Here is a 17,727-nt window from a genome sequence, read left to right as displayed (position 1 = left end):
TGGTGAAAGAGAAAAAAAATAAAAACATTGCTGGGGACAAACACTTCTGCAAGATCTTGACTTTGTTTTGCGAGTTTTATTTGCGGAATCTCACAAATCCAACAAACAATAAGGCTAACCTCGCTAAAAAACAATGAATGCATTTAGACAACCTAGGAGATGTACTAGCTAGCTACCTAGCTAGGTAGCCTGTTTTTTGGATTTGCAAGATCCAAATTTCAATTTCCAAAATTTCAAATTTCATCGTTGCTAAAGGGTGGGGGGTGATTGGGTCTTTGCCCTTTGCCGTTGCTGCCCCCTGGAAAAAGGTACCCCAGACATTTGCACTATTACAGATGTAGCTCTTTTTTAGATCCAAACTCAAAACGTATTTATTTAGAATGGCTTTTAATACATGGTAGCGGTGTCACGTTTCCCTCCCTTCCTCCTGTTTCTATGTAACCTTTTCTGATTTTACTTTTTACCATGTTTTATTCTTTTTATTGGATGCTGTACTGTTTTATTCACGGGTCTTGATGTAAAGCACTTTGGACACCTGCTGGTTGCTACAAAGTGCCATTTAAATGAATGCTGATTGATTGATGGATTGATTGAACGGTAAGTACAATTTAAAATGAGCTACTTTTACTTGAGTAGATCTTTATTCCAGTAATTTAACCTAATTAAAATGTCATCAAAGCAATTCCACTTTTACTTAAAGGACGATTCCGGCACAAATTGAATAATCGGTATGTAACACCGTCATTGAGCTATGTTACTGGTTACTGGTTACACGCCATTGGTCGTTCTACTGGTCATGACTGTATTCCCAAGATGGCGCCAGCCTGAACACTGAACGGTGCGGTCTCTATAAACTATAACTATATCTTTTTAATAAACTGTCTGTACACTTACAAAGTTCTCAACGCTTTGGTTTACATGTGGGCACCCTCATTAGGCTACTGTCTATTTTGAGCCTTGTTAGTGGTTTAGAAATAGCGATTTCTTTTCATTTTCATGTGCCCCGACAACTAGCGTTACAAGCTAATTCGGGGTTTGCTCAAAAACTTGTCACACACGATTAGCATGAAAACATATCCCAGAGAACGGTTGACCATGTGTTATTAACCCCTAGGTTCAGTTTGTGCCGGAATTGTCCTTTAAGCAGAATATTTTGGACTCTTTCCACCTCTGCACAGTACATCATGTTAATTCACACAAAAAAAGATGACACGCAAACAAGAATAAACCTATCCCTCAACACCTGTCCTCTCTCAGCCGTTCCTGCTCTGAGTGAAAGAAGGCACTTGTAACCACAATCATGCCACAGATGAGGAAATAAAGATACAACAGACAGAGGAAGCAAGAACAGCTCTATTGTGCCGATACAAAGCAACCTGTTGAACCACAATTTTCCATTTTTCCATTTCTTATGGACAAAGGGTCTTTTACTTTTGCGCTAACAAAGAATGTGAACGTCAGATCTTTCCTCCAGGAAAGGCAAAGACCACGGAAGATTAAAGAAACCGAACAAGCACTGTGTTTCTTTTTAGATGCAGAGCTCTTTCAGACAATGATGGCTTAAAACCAGTAATTTAAAGTTTAGAGAGGTGTCCTGAGTGTTCAGACAATGGTGTTCCAACACCGGGATCCAGCAAATTTCATGACTTCCACAGGCTTTCCATTATACCTCGGCAAAGTGCCACTCGCTGCTGAAATTACAGGCTGTCTAGCTCAACAGAGTTTTATGGCCATTTCAGCCACTCAGCCCCCAGGGAAGTGGCAGGGGAGCCCCCACAGAGGTAGACTTCTTTCAACCAACCTGACACTTTAAACACAGTGATTCGGCTGAGCGCGAGTGCCTGTCCATCCAGCTTGGCAGTAATAGAAAACTAATGGCTTTTTACATGGATTCTTATTCCAATCACTTGATGCCACTGACAAACAATGTGACTCAAATCAGATGAGTGTCTGTCTTGGAAACCATTTCCCCATGATGGAGGAGTGGCAGGAAGGAAAAACTGTTATCAGGCTCCAAAGTCTTATAGTAGCTTCCTTTTTCCGTTTCTTTTCATTAGAAACAACAGTCTATTGAGAGCCATATCTGGTTTAGAGACTTCCCCTCTGTGCTCCGTCTACAAATATGAAATCTTCTATGCGTGATAATTTTTGTTAATATTACGGCTTTTCACTCTTATCTCCTCCCTCCGTCTTCAGCCTAGAGAGGCTTTAGAAACCCTATCTCTCACTCGTCTTAAGAATGCAAAACAATAACCATGACACAATAGCTGCCGACATAATGGCAGTTACAGAAAAACAAAAGATGTTTCTCTATGCGATGCTTCTCCCCTCCCAACTGCTCCTCTGTTGTGTTCCTCTGACCTTATCTCTCCTCTCCTCTCTTTTCCTCCCCTCTCCTCTCTTTTCCTTGTCACTCCTCATGCTTTGACTGCAGCCAGATAATACGATCACGTAACACCCGTTCTAGGCTCTCTTGACTGGCTCCCAGAGCAAGCTAGCGCTGATTTTAAGGTTCTTCTTTAACATGTAAGGCCCTGCATGGACTCGCACCACCTCATTTAGCTGAGCTTTTTACACCATATACACCAGAACGCTCGCTCCGCTCCCTCAGTGCTGATCTCCAGGTTATGGAGAAGGGCTGGCATGATTTCAGGTTTTAGGAGCATTCTCCAATCGTGCCCCTCATCTGTGGAATGGCTCCCCACTTTCCACACTCAGTTGACATTCACGAACAACCTTTTTCACTTTTGTTTCACAATTGGTTTGTTGCTTTCTGTTATTTCTGTGTTCCTTTAATTGTAAAGTGGATTGAGACTTATGGACACTTTAAATACATGATGAAACTGAAATCTCCTTATCTCTCCTCACTCCTTGTTTCCTCTCTTTTCATCTCATGTCTACTTGTTTCCTCTCATTGTCTCGCCTCTCTTCTCCTCTCCCTCGTTTTCTCTTCTCTCCTTGTCCCCTTCTCTTGTCTTGTTTCCTCCCCTGTCCTTTATAAAATAAAATAAAACACAACAAAACCTGTCAAACAAATCAAAATGTTCTTTCTTAATTAAAAATGAATCACTACCTCCCCAACCTCTCCCATTTTGATTTTCTTGTCTTGACTTTGTTTTGGATTTTTTTGCATGTGATTCTTCTCTGAAAATAGACCGTTACAGTCTCTCCTGTCATTGTTTCCTCTCTCCTCTCCTTTACCTCTCCTTTTGTTACTGTCGTAATAACTGATTGACATCGCAAAGGACATGTGAAATCTCTTGGCAAGGGATATCTGACCCTTGTTCAATCAATACTCATGTGTCTCACTTGTTGTAAATGCCAAAGCCATCACAGAGTCCTGGCTGAGATTTCACTCTCTTTTGACAGAATTTTCTTCATTGTGCAGCACGGTTCATTACATCATAACAAGTATTATGAAAAGCCTAACAGTACAGCACTGTCCTTGTGAGCCGAGTGCTATGAATTTATTTTGATTGTTTTTTCCCACTAAAAGACGCTCTTATGATCGGCTACAACGGCATTCTGCTTCTGCTGTCCCACTTAAAATGTCTGCAGGTGACCCAGAGATAGTCTCTTTGTTGGTCGGAGTTGATTGTCTATTTTACCAACTATTTTCTCTTGAATGTGCCTGGATGGAGCTCTGCTTTTTTTTGTTAGCACTGTACTCATTGGGATTTCCAATCAATACTCTAAAAGGGCAATGTGGACAGATGGCATTCAGTCAAAACACAAGGCAGTTAAGCTAAGCTGTCACATGTTTCGCCCCCTTGCTCAGCAGAGAAACTAACAAAAACTGTCTGGTGAAAAAACCTTCCCTGCATTCTTAAGCCAAAGAAGATAAAACAAGCTACAATCTAAACTTGCAATTTCAATGAATTAACCCACTATTTGTTCTATTTTGAAACACTTACTTGCATGATGTCTACCTTCCTTGTTTGGTGACCAGAAAATTGGCTTGCAAGTCTGTGTTTCTATGACTTTCTCACTTTCTCCCTTGCTTTCTGTCTACACCACCCGCTGCAGATGTCTTACAACCCCCTACTGAATGTTATGTCATTGGGATGAATGCTAAATCAAGCTAAACACAGTCTGTTTGGCATGGGACGAGTAGATTATTCAAGGTTATTGAACTCCCTAAATACTCTCCAAACAAGGCAAACAGCCGTCCCCCAAACAAAGTGTACATGTCAAACAAATAGATGAACTGTCCCTGAAAAAGTAGTTCTTTTGGAGATTATGCTGAATTAGGGTGTGTCCAAGCCAATGAAGCAAGGCATATAACGGCCGCGGCGCTAGTTTGTTACAGTAAACATACTGTTTTTGCATTTTAAGGTGTTTTACTGTAAGTAGACATACAGTTATTACTGTATTATTTGAATTTACAGTAATATACTGGCTGCAGTGTAATTCCAACCTTCATTTTCACAAGATGCACTGGTATTAACAGTTAATACCTGTAATCTGTAACATTTGTAGATAGTGTAGTAGTATTATTATTATAAGATAATTTCTTTGGGCCATATAGGCCTTTTAGTTTTATAGCACAGCTGAAGACATGAAAGCGGTGAGAGAGGGGGAATGAGGGCCGCATGTCGGCGTCTAACCCGTAGCTGCTGCATCAAGGAGTAAACCTCTATATATGGGTGTACTCTATCAAGCGAGCTCCCCAGGTGTCCCGCATTATTATCTTCTCCCAGAATATATTGCCATTCACAGCATGATCCTGTATAACATTAAGATGAGATTTTAGCTGTAAATTTCCATCAAAGATTTACAGTGTACATGCTATCAGTGAGACTCCTGACTTTAAAGAGAAGTTCAGAGTAAGAATGATGAAGGGTGAAAGAGCAAGCCCTAATTGATACATGCAAAACCACCCATCGACTATTCTGTAGATAAGGCTGAAGTCCTATTGATAATGTTTGCTTAAATAATAGATACGGTGCTGTTGGCGGAAGACATTGTGAAGGAATGTAATTACTGTAGTTTTCTGCTATACCCTAACCTACTGTATGTATATGTTCTCTAAGAGATTACGGTTAGGAAAGTAAATGGGTATATACTAATCCATGTATTAATAAAAAAGAAAATACACAGGTCTTTCTTTCCGAATCCTGCCCCTCCCCCCCCTCTCTCTCACTTTCCTGTAACCCCGTTTTGCCACTCTCATGTGTAGCCAGCGAGCTGAGCACGTCTCCCCTAAGGTCCGATTAGAGCCACAGCACACTGCAGCAAACTGTACCATGTGTGAGGGAAAGGTCACCAATTAACACATGCTTTGCTTGCAAAACCAGAGCTTTGGGCAATCAGAAATAACACTTCACTTCAACAACTTGTGTTGTAACCAATGTGTGTGACCACCGTTGCTGTGTCAAGAGCTTAGCCGCCGCCCCCCAAGATGATTGTGATTGGTTTGATTTAAAGAAATGAGATAGGTCTGGCAATGCAAAACTGTAATGTATGTGCATCAATGTAATCATCTTCTTTACTTTAGTTGACACAAACAATGATAACTAAAGATTCTTCATGTATTGTTAGAGCTTACAATGAGTCCTTACTACAGTTGATTGTTGAGGCGTGAACATGGGTGTAAATCTATATTGTTCAGGTGCCGCCCAAATTTCTGCAGGATTTCACTCATTCAGGCCGGATTTTAAACTGAGGACTATGGTTAACTGCTCCTCAGATCTCTGCAGGGTAAATCCAGACAGCTAGCTAGACCATCTGTCCAATCAGAGTTTTCTGTTGCACAACGAAAACAACGTACACATGTTCGACAAGAAAACCAGTTCTTCCCGAGACAGAGGTGCCGTTTTGCATAGGTACCAAGACGTTTTTGATTGGTTAAAAGAAATGCAAATAAACCAGAGCACGTTTTTCTCCCATCACGGAATGCTGTGTTGACTAGCCAGACCCTCCTCCGCAGCGCTGTGGAGGAAGGTCTGTCAATGCGAGAATAATAGGGTACAGGTAGTGATAATGATCCCCATCAGTCAACCAATAGTTTATAACTATGGTTATCATAACTAACCCCAATCCCTGACTAAAAGACACCTGAACTTATAAATAAAAAGATTTATAAGGTTTTATGATGATTTATACACAGCATCAGCAACATATGAGTGAGATTATGAGTACATGAAGCAGTCATGTCATGAAACAGTATATATGCCTTATACTGTAATTCCCTTTGAATGTCCTCATATTGCACTAGAGAATCAAAATAATTAGGCGTATAGTTGTGTTGGTAAATGCCTTGTTCACACATACAGATTCAGAGTAGGCTGTCAGTTCCCTCTCCAGAGGATATAGCTTCAGGCATATTGGGGTTGAGCATGACATTTACATTTACTCATACTCCGCCCCGATGATGCAGTTATATCTTGATCCATTTCCTGGAAAATCTGTTTCCACACAGTTAAGTCTTGGTTGCTCATTAACGTTGCAGTGCATCATAGAACTGACCGAATGTGCCAACATGAGGTTCACAGAAGGCTGAGTGGCCAAGGAAAACACAGAAGGGTCCACACAAGAACAAGAGCAAAAGAGTGTATATGGGTGTGTGAGTGAAAGTGTGTGTGAGGGAGAGAGATAGAGAGACAGATAAAGGGATGATAAAGGTGCAACAACAATCCTGATTTATTTTAGCTTCGTCTCAGAAGGTACAGAGTAATGCCATCTGGGCCAGTCAGTCTCCCTACACCGTTCCCTCTCGGTGGAGCCTTGAGCTGTCAGAAACAACAGAGCGGACTGTTCATTTAGGGCAGTGCGTGTGTATGTGGGTGTGAAAGAGAGAAAAGGTGTAGTACACTGTGAGTTTTCTGTGAGAAAAAAGCGGCCTGGTACAGAACATCTCGCAAACTGGGTCAGGATACCTGTGCAATGATCGCCTGTCTCTCGGCTCGCCACTTTGGTAACCAGTGGCCAAAGAACTCAATCAAAGAGCACCCAGTGATCCTGCAGATCAGAGGATATTAATCAAAGTGTTGCATTGATCCTCCGACAATCAATAGATAACACATTTACAACTCAATGCTCTTTGGGTTAGGCTCTATTGGGCTTGTGTTGCATGAACTGTCATGGAAAAGGATAGGGAGTGAATCCGTTTGCATTCATGCTCACACTAACCAAAACAGCACATCCAAATATAGCCCATTGTCACTGTGTGGATGCAGCAATCCCAGATGAATAGATGTTGGATCCATTGGAAGGTTGGGGAAACACAGAGTGGAGAAGCTGAGAAGGAGAGAGGGAAATAGCAAAGCAGTAACAAACTGAGGTTTATTTTCTGACGTACAGTATGTCTGTTTGTTTTTCTTCTGTTTGTTCAGGATTATGGAAGAAAATCATGTAATAACTACAGCAGAAGTACAACCAGGTGCACAAAATCAGAGCTGCTCCACTTAATCCTTGTTCTTTGTCCATCTCCAGTGCAATCCGTAGATCTTCAGAGTGTGTCAGTGGTTGCCTCCACAGAGATCAGGCAGAGAATGAAATCTTCCAGTGCAATATGCCACCTAAGCCCAAGCCAAAATTGTACATTTGGAATCCTTTCAAATATTTATTTTCTCCACCTGGAACAATCTGAACAGTCAAAGTTGAACACCGCCAACCAATCTGGCATCCAATGAGCTCCAGGTGAAAAAAAGAAAAGAAAAAAGAAAGCATTTCAAGGTATTTTTATCCGGTGTAAAGCGAGTAACTGTTGGCATTTCAAAGTCTAAAATAAATAATAAAATAGTTGACTATACATTTTTAAATCCGTTTTGACTTGGCTGTGTTTTGAGCCGTGACCCTTTGATGATCTGTGTACAGTATGTTGCGGGGAGAGAAGCTTGTATTTGGGTTGGCCTGCTGCGTCTACTGCAGAGATTCATACATGTGTGACCAAACCGCTGACCTCCAACCCGCTTGCAGTAGCTTTACGGCCCGGATCGATTCTACGGACCTCCATCCTCCTCTTTTCCTTCTCTCTCTCATTATCACTCCTTCCCTCTCATGCTTTTGCCTTTCCCTCCTCCTCTCTCAATCGGTTTCTTGTGTTAAAATAAAATAGGCTTGGGCTGGCTGTGTATCCTGTTTATAGTCAGACAGGCGTCCCCTGGGGAGACAGGCCTGTTGTTGAATGATCTTCCCCTGCTTTTATCAACACATCTCTGAGAGGGAGAAAGCAGAGCCAAGGAGAGTTTCCTCTGGTGTTGCACTCAAGTGTGCTCTGACTGACTTCTGTGTTTAGAGAGTTTTGGGAGGACTCTTTCCACAGTTGTTCAATTGCGTTTATCACCATTGTTGCGCAAAACAAACTTTAATTGGTCAACTTTGTCTCCATTAGCCAGACAAATACGTTTTAAATTCAATTTGCTTGTACAACATATTGAAAGCGCAGAAAAAAACCCACAAGTCTTTTATCTGAAATGATATTCACATTGAAGTATATGTCGTAGCAAAATGGCACAATCATAAAACAAAATATGGCAAAAAAGAAAAAACTGAACCAACCACTGTTCAAAAGTCTACATACCCTTAGTTCTTAACACTGTGTATTGCCACCTTTAGCATCAATGACAGCGTGCAGTCTTTTGTAATAGTTGGTGTAGCTGCCCATTCATCTTGGCAAAATGCCTCCAGTTCATGCAAAGTCTTTGGTAGTCTTGGATGAACCGCGAGTTTGAGATCGCCCCAGAGTGGCTTGATGACATTAAGGTCAGGAGACTGTGATGGCCGCTCCAGAACCTTCACCTTTTTCTGCTGTAACAACTGGAAGGTCAACGTGGCCTTGTGATTGGACTTATTGTCGTGCTGGAAAGTCCAAGAGCGTCCCATGCGCAGCTTCCGAGCAGAAGAATGCAAATTGTCTGCCAGCATTTTCTAAAAACATGCTGCATTTATCCAGCCATCAATCTTTACAAGATTCCCCGTGCCTTTAGAGCTCACACCCCCCCAAAACATCAGTGAGCCACAACCATGCTTCACGGTGGGGGATGGTATTCTGTTCACTATAGGCCTTGTTGACCCCTCTTCAAACTTATTGCTTATGGTTGTGACCATAAAGCTCTACTGTGGTCTTGTCGCTCCAAATTACAGTGTGCCAGAAGCTGTGAGGCGCGTCAAGCTGTTTTCAGCATATTGTAATCTGGCTTTTTTGTGGCATTGATGCAGTAAAGGCTCCTTTCTGGTAACTCGACCATGCAGCTCATTTTTGTTCAAGTACGATCCCATTGTGCTCCTTGCAACCACCACACCTTTCCTGTGGGGTCTTCTTTGCATCCAGAACAATTCTTCTTGTAGCTTTGGCTGAAATCTTTCTCGGCTTGGTATTGACAGATCCAAGAATTTTCCACTTCTTAATAAGTGATTGAACATTACTGACTGGCATTTGCAAGGCTTTGGATATCTTTTAATATCCTTTTCGATTTTTATAAAATTCCAATTCCTTGTTACTGTCTTTTGACAGTTCTTTTCTCCTCCCCATGGCTCAATATCTAGCCTGCTTAGTGCATCAACGTGAGAGCTCACAACTCATGGACTATTTATACACAGACACTAATTACAATTTACAAAGCCACAGGTGTGTGAAATAACCTTTAATTGCCATTTTCACCTGTGTGTGTCGCTTTGTGTACCCGTAACAAGGCCAAACATTCAAGGGTATGTTAACTTTTGATTAGGCCATTTGGGTTATTTCTGTTACAAATTTTGTAACTGCCAAACAACTACAGTATGTAAAAAGATATTTCGTCATATGATCACTATGCTTGAATCAAAGACAGTTATTTTGCATGCTGAGTCATATCTTCTAAATTTATGCCAAAATTTCAAAATGTATGCCAGGGTATGCAAACTCATGAGCACAACTGCAAGTGGATATTTTTTATTTTTTACATACAAAACGGTCAGTAATCATACTACTACCAGCCTTCTAGGCTACTACTACTTGGAGTTAGGCTGGGTATCTAAACCATTTATCCATCAACGATGCTTTTAGCTTACCCTCTTCTTACCCTCTAAAGTCTATGGACATTTTCACACGTTTTCTTAAATTTACCTTTTTAAAGTATTTGCATAGAAGTGATCCCAATGTGTTTCATATATAGACTGTAAATATTAATGGACAAAGCATCCGGTTTGGCAAAGTGCTGCAAATGTGGAAGTAGAAGTCTGTGAGAACGTGAACCAAGCCGTGAACCACTTCTCACTTGATTTATTACCTCAGTCAACATTTTCATAATATTTATGCTCTCAATCGTTAGTTTTAAGTCTTCTGCGACACAGAATGATGATAATGTTCTGAATTATGGTCTTGTTGATTGTAAAATAGGCGATAAAGCAAGGGGTGTTTTAGGGCGTGGCTATGATGTGGTTGCCGGTGAAATTGTGTAACGTAACGTGGCTCCTCCCTCACTCCTCCCTCTCGTCTAAAACCGTCACATCCGCAACCAAGATGGCTGCCCCCGTAACGGCAAACTCAACGACTCATAGCAGATCTCCACAAACCAATGGATGACGTCACACATGATCTGTCCCTTAATATGAACAGTCTATGATTTCATATCAAAATGTTAGAAACTAAGCTTTCCGTACAGTGACGCTCAAATTTTTCCTAAAGCAATGCGGTAATTTGGCCCTAAAGCTGACACTAACGTTTTTTTTAAAGTCCCTAAATCTATTTAGAAAACAAACCTTAAATTATGACGTGTTGTACAAATTGTTTCGGCGCTTGAAATGACTTTACTAAAGTCTTGAGTTATATATTTTTAAAAAGTAAATAAATGTCAGAGATGAAACTTTGTAATATTGCTTTTTGAGTAGGAGTTTTGTCAAACATCGTTTGGACCTGCCGCTGGGTCTTTTGTCCTCAGAGGGTTAGCAGTTAATCTTTTAACCCCTGAATTGTCTTCCCGTCAACCATGACCTTTTTTTTTATGAAAATGTGTCAATTTGACCCAAGGACAACATGAGGGTTAAATGGTTTAGTCATTACTTTGGCTATTGGCTTTTGGCCGACTAGTTTTCACACCCTCTTATATCACTGCAACACGTAGTGTTCAGGTTTTACAGTTGAGTTCATGTTAACATGTGGATATACTCTTTTAATTAAAATCATAATATCTTTTTTTGAAAATATTTGAGCTACCATCCAATTCTTCCCTGGCAACTGCAGAACTACCCTTGGATGGGAATCACTGGGTTAGGGAGATATTTGATGAATTATCAGATAGGATGTTTATAAGGTCTTCCAGGAAATAGAACTGTCCTGCGAGGATGCCTGACATCATGTAACAGATAGAGGACATGGGGACAGATAGAGGACACTTTAGGAATATCTCACAGGCCGGCGGGCGGTCCTTGTGGACACCTCAAGGCAGGATAAAAATCACCAATCAGAGAACATTGTCAGCCCAACACTGACCAATGACATCTCCATTTAATTGAATCGTAGTGACATTCTCATGCATGGCAGCACTTATTCACAGCATGAGAATGGGCCAGCCCAAACGGCAGATTAATAGAGTCACGTTCAAGCTTAAAGTGGTTGTGTTCGAGTGTGTGGGTTTGTGTGTGTGACTGCCGAATGGTTGTTGGTCAGCGTGTGTCTGCCCTGTATGAGTGTGTGAGCGCTGATCGAGCTGTTGACCTCAGCGGGGCATTACCCAGCCACAGATAATGAGCTTTAACGTTCTATTTCATCTTTCTCAATAAGCAGGTGAACAGCAGGCACCGGAGGGCCCTGAGGTCAAGGATAGCAACTCAGCCTGAAAACAGATTACACAATGCAGGCAAGCAGGTAATTATCAAGACAATCGTAAATCGGGGGAGGAGGCCATCGAGTACTCTACTTTAGCAGCACGGTAGTTGGATTTAGTGTTGGTGGAGAGGAATTGAGTTTTCTCCATTAAAGCTGAGCCTCGAAGGCTGTTAAACTCTATAGAAACGTGATAAATGTGACCAACATAGAGTTGTTGTGCATAGGTAGCAAGATTAGTTTGAAGTTCATGTGACTGTAAATCATTCCTACTTCTCACAGAAACAAAATGATTCTGGCATTGTTATTCAGTAGAGAGCAAAACAAAGATTCATACGAAAGTAACATGAAAGGTTTTCACACTTCGATTCTAGTGCTCTTTTAGGACTGTTAAGCATATATTACAAGTAATCGAATATATTACTCATTTTAGCGCTCAAAAAATGAGCTGATAAACTGTTTCAAAGTCAATTGCAAAGCATTTTGTGCCACACAAACCTAAACAAACTAATTCCAAACCTGTCACATTAATGTAAACATTGACATTAATTTTAAGTACTTTTCTGAAGGAATAGACCGGTCTAATTTTCAGGCAATTACTGCAACTAATGAACCAGGCAAGGTGCTATCATCTCCCATGACTACTGAGGTTGGACGGCTACTTGGAGTATAAAACCCACAAAGTGTGCCACTGATTGTCACTGAGCTGTATCAGCTGACTAATCATCTGTCACACTCTCGACATGAAAAAGTAGCCAAAAGTTTTCCTCTTCTCATAATTCACACATCATTATATTATTTTTAGTAGGGAGCGTTCAAGGGTCTAACACTTGGTTGAACTCCATTAGGCTCACAAATTAGCTTTTAAATGCTTAGAATTATTAAAATGTCTTACATTCTTTATGCTATTAGACTGATGAACGCAGAGCATGGATGTGTGCCTATTGATGGCTGGACACAGTACATAGTCCGGGGGGGGGGGGGATCTTGACAGCTGATTTGGCTGATAGTACAACTGCTGTGTTTCTCCTGCTCCCAGCAGCACTAACACAAGGAAACATGTCACGGCTGGGTAGGTGTGAATTGAATACGGCCGCTTGAATCCAATAGAGGCCCCATGGAGCCAACGTGATCCACTAATGTTTTGTGCAGCTTAATTGAGTGTTGTCCCTTCAACTTAGCCTCACATCTTTATTTCACGTCTAATAGCCACAGCTCCCCCCCCGAAAAGTCTAATTACTTCACTGGCAAAGTTATAGCAGAGAAATATACAACTTTAAGATGCCATGGGAGGGAGGGAATAGGCGTCAAACAGGAACTCTCTCTCTCCCTCTCTCTCTCTCTCTCTCTGATGCACAAATTCATTTTCTTTTTCTCATTTCCCATAATTATAAGAGGTTGTAAACGAATCTTCAGATGTTTGTGGCTGTAGCTCCTCTCAAACACAGCACTAAAATCTGGCCATTGAACTAGCGAAACAAAATGCACTTACTAACAAATACAGAACGTCTGCCATGGCAGTCCTCGGACTGCACACTGTACCCCCCACTATTTCCCTTCTTCTCACCTGCAGAGAGAGTCCTGGCGGCAGACCCTCCATAGCTCCAGACAGTTGGGTTTCTCCTTATCTTTATAGGAGCAATCAGGCACGATTGTCTGCCTGCGTCGTTCGGCGCATCCCACACTCTGGCAGGGGCAGAAGAGCAGCCGGTGGCTGAACTCAGGGGACACGCGGTCCAGGAACAACCTCAGCGCTTTGTGGCAGCGCTTCTTGCTGCACGTTTCACCCTTGTTGGGGTCCTCCTTGCTGCAGGTAGCGATGTAGGCGGAGCGTTGCCTCTTACAGCTGTTGTTGAGGTTGCAGGCTTTGGCCGCATCAAGACAGGGGTTGCAGTCTTTCTCTGCGTCGAGGCATTGGAAACCTTTTGGGGCCACGGTGAGCATCCCTGACATCGGATACAGAGAAGACAGAAATCTCAATGTCTTTAACGAACGAAAGGGGAAAAACAAATGTCAAACATGCATTTCCAAAGAGGGATAAATGGGTGGGAATTTATAATGCTATTGTGTTTTTCAGCAAACAACCTGGATCAAGGACAATCAAAACAGAAGGATGACAATCTGTCCGTTGAATCTCTTACTCAACATCATCAATCTGATACAGTTAAGAGTCGGTTCAGCTGCAAAGAACGATCAACAAATATGCCTCAAACCGTCTGGGAGTTCATTGCAAATGTGGGACTTAAACGCTGAAGGAGACTCTTCAGTATCATCCACCAGTAAGCTACTGGAGGGATGCCTGCAGCAAGTCCACATCCACTCTTACTGAATTATCGATTCAGTGTGTTTCAGACCTTGAGTGAAATATGAATGACTTAAGTGATGACTCCAATTTGGATGTTAATAAATGATTAATTTCTAGGTTATACTATGATGTGTGATAACAATAATATGACTACATTATTGAGTTGTCATTGCGAATGACCTCGATTTTATACATATATACGTTTTTTTTCTTATTTGAGGGAAGTAAAGCCAGATGAAACAATATGTTTTAAGTAGTTTAATGGAACTAATGTAAAGCAAAACGGAAGTCCTTGGTAAAATATATACAAGAACACTTAATGATTTAGTCACATAGACAACATGAAAAAAACACTGACAACAGTAACATCTGTCCAAAACATGCTAAGCTCAAGGACTTGGCAAAGACTTGTGACTCTCACTGCAGATGTGTAAGATGGCGTGGTATTAGGAGGGAGTAGTAGGCTATGTAAGACCGAAAATCCACATATGGAGGAAAGCAAAACAGGACTTTCCCCAGGAGATCAGGGTTTGTGTTGTTTTTGTCCTCTGTGTCACTTAAACGTACTTTTTCCAACCCCAGCCACGATCTTTTTCCAAATCTAACGTTCTTGTTCCGCATGTCAGTTACCCCTGTTTTCCACCACGGGTCTCTGCACTGCGTTCCAGAGGCACCACAACCCCCACGAGCAATCGAGAGATTAATCTTGGAGGTGGGAAAACATAACAGACATTACAAACTCTTGTTATAAGGACAATGCCAGAAATGAGAAGAGAAATGTAATTGCAGGAGTGCTTGGAGTTGAAAGAGGAGCTTAATTAACATGTGATTAATCTGCAAAGTACTTGTAGAGATAATAAAATCTGTGAGTCGGGCGGGCAAGACGCTTCACTTCTGAGAAGCTCCCGTAGGCGTAGTATGGCACGTATGGCGCACTTATTGGAAAATTGATCTTTCCCTAACTCTAAGTGGTGTTCCCGAGCACGTGGAAATACACTCCAAAAGTGCCCCGACCCAGAGCGTCAAATAGTGACGCTAAGAGTCTGGAAAGAGTGCTGAAAAAATGACGCCAATGTAAAGTCAACTTTTTGCGTCAGTAACTAACGCGGTCACCTGACAAAGCGTTCTTTTAGTGTGTTTTGAGTGAGAATGTGTCGCTGTAACACACAGCATGCTGTTTAATCCACCTATTGGCTGGTTCTAGTACAAGATTATTTCTTTTCAGTGTAATCCCAAACTGAAACACTGCAAATACCCATCAGGCTGCACATCATATTTGTTAAGACACAGTTAAGTCATAAGGTGTGTCTGGGTGTTCTGAGGTACTGGATATACCACAGTAGCAGTTAAAAAAATAAAAAAATATATACTGGTCATAAAGCAGGATCATGTTCACTTGTGGCACCCCTCTCTTGTATTCAGGCTATATTAGAGAAGTTAACCTCCCTCCCCTGTAGATAATGATATTTCAGAGGTCGTAACGGCATGGTGACACCCAGAGAGATTCATCTCTTATTCAACAGAACCAATCTCCCTCTGTGTCTATCAGACAGCCCAGAGCGGGAAGAAGACCATTTGTTTTAGAGGGGTGTGCCAGAGATGCTGTGCATCTCACATTATCAATCCTAGAAATAGGGGATGCATACAACACATCTCAACACAACGGGAGGGAGGGGGGTTGTGCAGTTTCTAATCATGTCAGATAAAACGAAATTCACTGCCACTGAAGACTAGGAGGAGTAGAATATTGGTACTTGGGAACAGCACACTGAAACTAGCTTCCTGTTAACCAGGGCTTTCATTTGGATGTATCAAGGCTGAATGTTGGCGCTCTGATTAACAGGCAGGGTGCTAAGAGACGTGTCTGAGTTCAACACACGTAGGCGTGCAAAATAGTGCTGCCTTTTTCAGTTGTTTTTTGCAGGCCACCGGGGAGACCTGTGAGTATTAGCTTTTATGACTCTTATTGGAATAAGACATCATTGTATCCTCTATTGAAACTTGTTTACCCTTGCACTCTCCGTGGGGAGCGGATAAATGATCTACAGCAGATGTCTGGCATGGTAGCTAACTCAGTCATGTTTGTGTAAGGGACTAAAGGAAGACGGAATTGGGCTTCGATCACATCTCAGGTTCCCTTATTCAACAGAGTCTAACCTGGTATGGTAGTATCAGGCACGATGTTAGACCTTTAAAGGTTGCACATCATGCTCATTTTGGGTTCATATTTTGGGGTTTTGCTAGAATGTGTTTACATGCTTTAACCCTCTGAAACCTAAGGCCATGTATACAGTTCATTGTCCGTCTGGATTTATTTTATAAAAAAGCTTGTAAAACATCAACCCTGTTGTCTACAGTCAAGATATGAACATCATTATTTTCAGAACACACTGGGTTATTATATATTTGGGTTGCAGTGAGGTCACTTGAATGTTAAAATGGTTGTAGGACCTGAACGGAACATGAATCTCACAGATATGTACTGATATCTTTAAAAACCCTTTTCATATGTTTTGGGAGTCACACTGTGAAGAAAGAATCATTATAACTTATAAAGTTGACAAAATGCATACATTTTTTCAAAGAAAGTCCAGACGCTTTTGCCCTCATGACATTTACTTATGCCAATAATCAACATAATAATGTCACATTTATTTGCTGCCATTGCAGCCGGGAATGACTGTACCGACACTGTGGCAGCACTTTCTCCCTATCAAAACCGTGTGGAAGTCCTGAGGGCTTCTGAAAAGGAACAGTTTCTGAATACAGGCTGTGTGCATTTCTCTGTGGGTTGAGCATTTTGATACTTTCACTGTATTTATATGACACCTTGACCTGCTTTATAATAAAAAAAGACATGGACACATGACGCTTTGCAACACGGGGACCTTTAAAGGCAGGATGTGAGACAATTAGTCGACCTTGCCCAGGGGGAGCAGCTTGGTTCATCTGTGATTACTATGAGAATGGAAAGCGGACTTTGGCACTGGGCATGAAGAGGCCGCAACAGGGCCAACATTTTACGAAAGTGGGCCAAGTTTTGCTGAAGCGGGCTTGAAGGGGGGCAGTACGGTCCAGCTGGAGTTGAAGTTAGCGGGGCGGGTGTCCAGTGGTTCAGGCTGCATAACATTGATGGATTGCAGCTCCTAAATCTCCACTGGCCATCTGTAGGCTCTAATGTGGGGCACTGGGGGGGTCCAGGATGAAAGAAAATAGGAAAAAGAAGAACTACTCAGATTTATCTGACCAAGCGGGGCTGAAGCTGCTTCTGAGGCTGCAACGGGCGGGTTTTTACTACCTCTGATTGGGGAGCTGAGATTGAATTTGGTCCGTAACCCAAAAAGATGTCCTGGGGCGCAACATAAGACACAAAGCCCACTTGATGGCTTTGACGTGCTTACAGACAAACAGGATGATGGCAAGAGAGGGTGGAGAAGAGGAAGGAAGCGAAGAAGTGGAGATGGGAGGGGGAAGGTGCAGTATTGTGTTACAGAGTTATAATTGATTTTCCAAGTGCATTACAATGACGCTTTTTTCCAGCAAACATATGAGGAGAAAAGGGTTGATAAGCTAATGACGAGACATTTAAAAATGGAAAAAGCTTTAAGAGGGGAGAGGAGACTTGAGCAGTTGATTGCAGCAGCTGATCATGACGGATAGAGAGATGAAATGAGAG

General features: G+C 41.8%; 1 protein-coding gene across 1 annotated transcript in view; it reads right to left on the bottom strand.

The window, feature by feature from the left end:
• The window catches only part of LOC117944449 (GDNF family receptor alpha-2-like), a 62,872-nt gene that overhangs the window by 17,718 nt on the left and 27,427 nt on the right, over positions 1-17,727 (bottom strand). Inside the window, exon 4 of the mRNA XM_034871268.1 lies at positions 13,314-13,692. Coding sequence (XP_034727159.1) covers positions 13,314-13,692 — 379 coding nt within the window. The remainder of the gene's footprint in view (positions 1-13,313; positions 13,693-17,727) is intronic.

Source organism: Etheostoma cragini, chromosome 5 (genome assembly GCF_013103735.1).
Source record: "Etheostoma cragini isolate CJK2018 chromosome 5, CSU_Ecrag_1.0, whole genome shotgun sequence".
NCBI lineage: Eukaryota > Metazoa > Chordata > Actinopteri > Perciformes > Percidae > Etheostoma > Etheostoma cragini.
The sequence above is the reverse complement of the archived record's forward strand: the minus strand, read 5'-3'. Positions and strand labels throughout refer to the sequence as shown.